Consider the following 6,000-nt stretch of genomic DNA (forward strand, 5'->3'; position numbering starts at 1 on the left):
ACTAGCTCCATCTGGTGTGGGGTGAAGACCCTTCTCACCACCGCCTTTCTCCTCTCTGTTCTTTGCTCAGGAATCGTCGGAGAGCACCAACACCACTATCGAGGATGAAGACACCAAAGGTACTGGCGGGAGAAGGCTGTTTTGGAGGGCTGCCCTGGGGTCTTAAGTCTGGCTATCCCTAAGGAGATACTGGAAGTCCACAACCACTGAGCTGCCTTGGGGGCCTTCAGAAGCTGCTTTATCTCCTTAGATGCTTTGGCTGCCACGAGCAGCCAGGACATGGCTGGCAAGGAGGGGGCACTGCTGAAAACCAAGGTTGCTCTCTGAAAGCAGGCACGGCAATGGCAGAAATGTGCAGGGGTAGCAGCCCGGCTGCCCGCTCCTCCGACTTCAGTGTCCCTTGGGGGAAAGCCTGCAGGGGAAATCCCGGGCTGCCTGCCGCCCACCCGCCTGCCGCAGCCGGCTGGCTAAGAATAACCCCAGCAGTCGTTCCTCGGCGCTAATTTGCAAAGTCTCTCGCCGAAGCCACCTCGGCACGAAGCGAAATGGACTTTGGCCTGACCTGAAAGCTCATGGCACACTTGTGCCCCTGGGGCTGGGCTCCCCGGGAGCAGCCGCGGCGGCAGGGGGAGGTGCAGGCAGTGCTGGAGGTCCCTGTCCTCCTTCCTGACAGGAACGTGCCCTCTCTCCTTCCCCAAAGATAATGAAGCCCGGCATGACGTCTGTTTGCATTAGAAGCAGAGCCTAGTTAATAACGCGGGGTTACCTCTGACAGCTCCTCCTGCATCCTGGGGGCTGAGCCCATTCTTACAGCCCGAGCTCATTCTGGCTGAGCCAGCAGCAGCCACATGCTGCTGTATACTTTGTGTTCCTCACCATGGCTCCCCACACCACTCACCTGTCCTCATCCCACCTTAGACCCTCTCCTTCCGTCTCAGAGTGGGGTGAGAACACCCTTGGTCCAGCCTGCCCTGGCTGGCTCCTGCTGTGAGTTCATGGGACAGAAGCTTGGCAAGGCTTTGCAGCTGAGACCAGTCTATGCCAACTGGGCTGGGAGCAGCTCACCACTTGAGAGCTCACCCTTTGGCTCTTTAGGGAAAAGCAGGGGTTTCAGTTTTGCCCTGACTATGGAGGTCTTTCATCTCTGGTGTGAAGAGCCCTTTCTCAAAGCTCTTCCAAGTCGCTCTCCTGCTTTTTCCCTGGGCAGTTTCCACTGTCCCACAGTGTCCTGTGGGCTGTTTCTAATGAGAAAATATCTCACTGATATTACAACATCAGCACTTCTGGTTTGCTTTCTCCTTTTGTTTCCTGTTTCTCTTTAAACCAACAGTACGGAAGCAGGAAATCATCAAAGTCACAGAGCAGCTGATCGAAGCAATCAGCAATGGCGACTTTGAGTCCTACACGTGAGTGTGCCCAGCATGAATTTGGGCTAGGGTGGGGGTTCAGCCTCTTGGAGCAGGTCCCCTCACTGTAACAACACATCCCAGGAGGTTTACCTGCTGCCCAGGGCAGGGTAACCAGGTTGATGTGCTGGTGTGGCATGGAGACCACCCAAGAGAAGCAGGTGCAGGTTCTCCTCCTTCTCCAGCCTGCCTTGATGAGACCACACGTGGAGTATTGTGTCCAGTTCTGGGGTCCCCAGTTCAGGAAGGACAGGGATATACTGGAGAGTGTTCAACAGAGGGCTATGAGGATAATTAAGGGACTGGACCGTCTGTCTGAAGACAAAAGACTGAGATCCTTGGGCCTGTTTAGCCTGGAAAAGAGAAGACTGAGAGGAGATTTTACTGTTTATAAACATCTGAAGGGTAGGTGTCAAGAAAAGGGGCCAGGCTCTTTTCAGTGGTGTCCTGTGATAGGACATGGAGCAATAGATGCAAACTGGAACACAGGAAGATCCACCTCAAGATGAGGAAAATCTTCTTGACTGTAAGGGTGATGGAGTGCTGGAACAGGCTGCCCAGAGAGGTGCTGGAGTCTCCTTCTCTGGAGACTTTCAAGACCCACCTGGATTTGTTCCTGTGTGACCTGCCCTAGCTGATCCTGCTCTGGCAGGGGGTTTGGACTCCATGACATCTGGAGAGCTCTTCCAACTCCTACCACTCTATGATTCTACACTGTCAGTTTCCGAACCTGGTGTTTCTCTGACACTAATCTGACCACATTTCTCCAGTGCCATTCTCATGGGTGAGCCAAATTTCTGGTTTGCAGGAAGATGAATAACTGTAGATGTGATTTATGGTGGAGCACTGCATCCATAGTATCCGTTATATCCAGATTGCTGCAGGCTCCTTGGAAGCTCAGCTGCTTTCTACTTGCAGAGCTGATGCTCCTCAGGGCACACTCCTTCTGAGTCCAAGGCTTATTTAATTAGAGCTGTCTGAGCAAGTGCAGGTCTTCATCTCTGCCTCAGAGAGTCGCAGCAGAGATGTTTTGACACAGAGCAGATGATGTGAGTTTTCCCCTGCTGGTTTTCTCCCTTACAAAGAAAGTGGCAGTGTTCTGGGAGGTTTAATTGGAGATGGTGACTGATGGAGAATTCACCCTGACTCACTGGGCTGCAGTCGGTGGGCTGGAAGTGAGGTGGGGTGGGCTTCACACACAGTGCAGGAATGAGGTCCCATTTCTGCTTGAATTACTTGCTGGTGTGGAGGCTCCTCAGTCTCAGGGTGAGGGAGCTGTCTCAAGGTGAGAGATTTGTCCCAGGCATAAGCTGTTTGGGTTTTGCAGGCTTTTGTGCCAGAAGCAGTGAGATAACCTCTCCCTTTTCTCCCCCTGCCTCCCCAGGAAGATGTGTGACCCTGGGATGACTGCCTTCGAGCCTGAGGCTCTGGGCAACCTCGTGGAAGGGCTGGATTTCCACCGATTCTACTTTGAAAACTGTAAGTAACTCCCTTGGTTCCTGAGGGACCCTTCCCATCTCCCATGCACTAGGCTGTCTCTTGTCCTCTATCAGCTTGCTGGAGAGAGGAGGGTAGTAAAGGTGGCTTTGGCAGCATGTCTGACTGGTCTGTGAGATCCCAGCAGGACGTCAGTCGAGCTTGTTAGGTCAGCTGGAGCTGGGCAGTGTGCAGAGGAGTTGTTTGGTTAGCTGCTTTCTAGGTGGACCCATCCCGAACCCAAGCCAAGAAGCACTTTCTTTACCCCTAACCCAAGCACCTCACATCGCTGCTGCTGCTGCTGTGGGCAAGAGCCACTCAAACTCCTTCCCTTGCACTTGTCCTCTCTCCAGTGTGGTCCCGGAACAGCAAGCCCGTGCACACGACGATCCTGAACCCCCACATCCACCTGATGGGGGACGAGTCCGCCTGCATCGCCTACATCCGCATCACGCAGTACGTGGACGCGGGAGGCATCCCCCGCACCGCCCAGTCGGAGGAGACTCGCATCTGGCACCGCCGGGATGGCAAATGGCAAATCGTCCACTTCCACAGATCCGGCGCGCCCTCTGTCCTACCGCAGTAAGCCCTGTGAGGCTCCGGGAATGGGGCAGGGCGGGCAGGGAGGGCACGCTGCTGGCTCCAAAGAGTCTGGGATCCTGCCCCGAGCATCCGCAGCGAGGAGGAGGCAGCCCCATCGCTGTTAGGTGCTCTGCTGGAGGGATGGGTGAAGCAAACTCTCTCTCTGCCTGTGTTCCGCAGCTGAAGCGCGGTCCCGCCCGTGCCGAGTTTGTCACTGAGTAACTACCAAGGGGAGACCCCCTCCGACATCTTCACCTACGGGACTTTGGCTGCTGGCTCTGCTGCTTGGATCCCGCTGGAATAACCCCTCGCTTCTCACCGCACACACGCAACAGCCCCACCAGCGCCCTGCAAGCATCCCATCAAGCACCCCTACCCCGCTGGGGCCATGGTGCTGGGCCCTATTCCTCTGCATGAACCAAGAAAAGAACCTGTGAACCTAAACCCAAGCATTTGGCTGGTGAGATGACATGTGCCAGGGTAAAGGCCCCCTTCTCGACTGCATGGCTTTGATGGGACCCCCCCACTACCTGGCACATCTTCTGAATTGAGCTCAGACTCATCATCTGCCTTCATCGCCACCTCTGCTGGGAGCCCCCCCTCCAAGGAAGAGGAGGGCAGGGGGGCAGTTTGTTGCTGCTCTGTGCCACATTCTCTCTACGTGCCAGTGGATTTTGCTTTGCTGCTATCGAGGTCCCCATCTGCTGCCGTGGCTCCCTCCTGCACCTGACCTAAGCTCCCATTTCTCAGCAGCCTCAGCCAGGGAACTACAATTTAAAATCTTTGCAAAGTCCATTTCCCACCCCCACCCCCAAGCAAGGAGGGCAGTGTTCGGAGGGGTAAGTAAAGGCTCTCTGTTTATTTTCCCTTCCCAAAAGTGTAGGCTGGCTCCTTCCCAGGGTTGGCCTTGGGACAGGGTGCTCTCCCTCCCTTCTCCCCTCGGAGCAGGGACTGGTGAAGCTGGGACAAGAGAGAAGAGAGGAGAAGAAAGGCGACTGCTTCCCAGTACCACATCGGCACAGCCGGGAGCTGGGGCTCTCCCAGCCTTGCCATGTCGGTAGCATCACTCCCACGTGCTCCTCCCCACCCAGGATCCTTTCCCCCCAGCACCTTGCCACCACCAAACCACCCTTCGCATGCATCACCCGGCGCTCCCCCACCCCCACCTCCTTCGCCAAGGCTGAGATAGGGGCAAACGAACTGGCCACCGAGTTGGGGTGCAAAGCTCCATCCTTCCAGCGACGACAAGGAATGCAAGCTTTACAAAGTAACCAAACTGCAGAATCTTGGTCGTGCTTCGAAGGCAGCAAACGAGCCCCTGGCTGGCTTCCACTCCGAGCGCATGCCTTTTTCTAAGGGGAAAAAAAAACCACCGCCGCCTCCCGCCCGCCTCCTCCGTGTATTTTGTAACTTCGTTTTGAGCATTTGCTGAAATGGATCTTTATGTCATAACTAGGAACATCCAGCTGTGTAGGGAGGGGAAAGGAGGGGGACTTTCAGGGCTTGCCGTTCTTCACCGCGTTTACATTCGGAAAGGGGTTGCACAGCCACCATGCTACGAGCAGGGGTCCTGCGGCTGCCAGCTCCTCGCTCCAAGCTGCAGCAGCTCGTCCCGGCCCGACCCGCGGCACTGCATGGGCGAAGGCATCCGGCTCCCTGGGGCTCTTACCTCCCAGGGGCACCCATCTCCCCAGGGCACCTTCTTGCACCCCACGGGTCTTCCTGCAGGGCAAGCCCGAGTGGTGGCTCTCGGGATGTAAAACATAGCCAGGAAGGTGACTTTTTGCTGGTCCGAGGGTGGGTACTTTTCTGGCAATTCTCGTGTTTCTTGTTCTCTTCTTTTTTTTCTACCTGGAGCCTCTTTGCTCGTTGATGTGAGACTCCTGCAACGCTGCTGCCCCCGGGGGACTTTCTAGCTGCACTCTCTTCATCTGCATGGCGTTTAACTTTCTAGACTGGTGCGTGTGCTGAAAAACAAAGGAATGAACAACAGGAAAAAAACCCAACCCCACCCCTACGACTCGCTTGTTTTGGACATTGAAAAAGGGAAAAAAAAAATAGAAAAAAGAAGGGAGAAAAAAAAAAGGGGGGGATGGGGAGGTGGGAGTGGGGGGTGGGGAATGTTTTCTCCATGTAAATTCTGAGCGTGTATTTTGCCTTTCCTGTGGTTTTTGATGCTTTGCTCTCTCTCTCTCTCTCTGTTGAGGCAGGGATGGCTGCTGTGTGAAACACAGCCCCGTCCTTGCAGACTGCAAAAATATTTTCCCACTGGATGGAGGGGAAGAAATCCAAACTGCTGGGGCAGGAACGGCCCCTAAGAGGTCTTTGGGTGCGTCCCGCTGCGCTGGCGGTGCGGTGGTTGCTGGGGGTGTGGGTAGGAGGTGCCTTTTTTATTGAGGGCAGATCACGCAGGGGTTCCACAGGTGCAAGAGCACACATCCTCACGGCCTTGGTGCGCCTGTGCTGTTTGGTTGTGGGGCTGCTCTGACTTGCAGGAGATGCCCCCAAAGCAGGGAAATCTGTGCAAGGACAGGAT

At 55.4% G+C, this 6,000-nt stretch overlaps 1 protein-coding gene across 3 annotated transcripts in view; it reads left to right on the top strand.

Annotated features, from left to right (window-relative positions):
• CAMK2A (calcium/calmodulin dependent protein kinase II alpha) overlaps nt 1-5,509 on the top strand; it is a 33,760-nt gene extending 28,251 nt beyond the window's left edge. For 2 of the 3 annotated variants that reach the window (XM_064162070.1, XM_064162066.1), the window contains 5 exons: nt 71-119; nt 1,331-1,406; nt 2,791-2,885; nt 3,236-3,473; nt 3,645-5,509. In XM_064162070.1, coding sequence (XP_064018140.1) covers nt 71-119; nt 1,331-1,406; nt 2,791-2,885; nt 3,236-3,468 — 453 coding nt within the window. In that variant the 3' untranslated portion in view covers nt 3,469-3,473; nt 3,645-5,509. The remainder of the gene's footprint in view (nt 1-70; nt 120-1,330; nt 1,407-2,790; nt 2,886-3,235; nt 3,474-3,644) is intronic. The other variant, XM_064162069.1, reaches the window with a different exon arrangement.
• The last annotated feature ends 491 nt before the right edge of the window (nt 5,510-6,000 follow it).

The sequence above is a fragment of the Pogoniulus pusillus genome, chromosome 22, assembly GCF_015220805.1.
Source record: "Pogoniulus pusillus isolate bPogPus1 chromosome 22, bPogPus1.pri, whole genome shotgun sequence".
In the NCBI taxonomy this organism is placed as follows: domain Eukaryota; kingdom Metazoa; phylum Chordata; class Aves; order Piciformes; family Lybiidae; genus Pogoniulus; species Pogoniulus pusillus.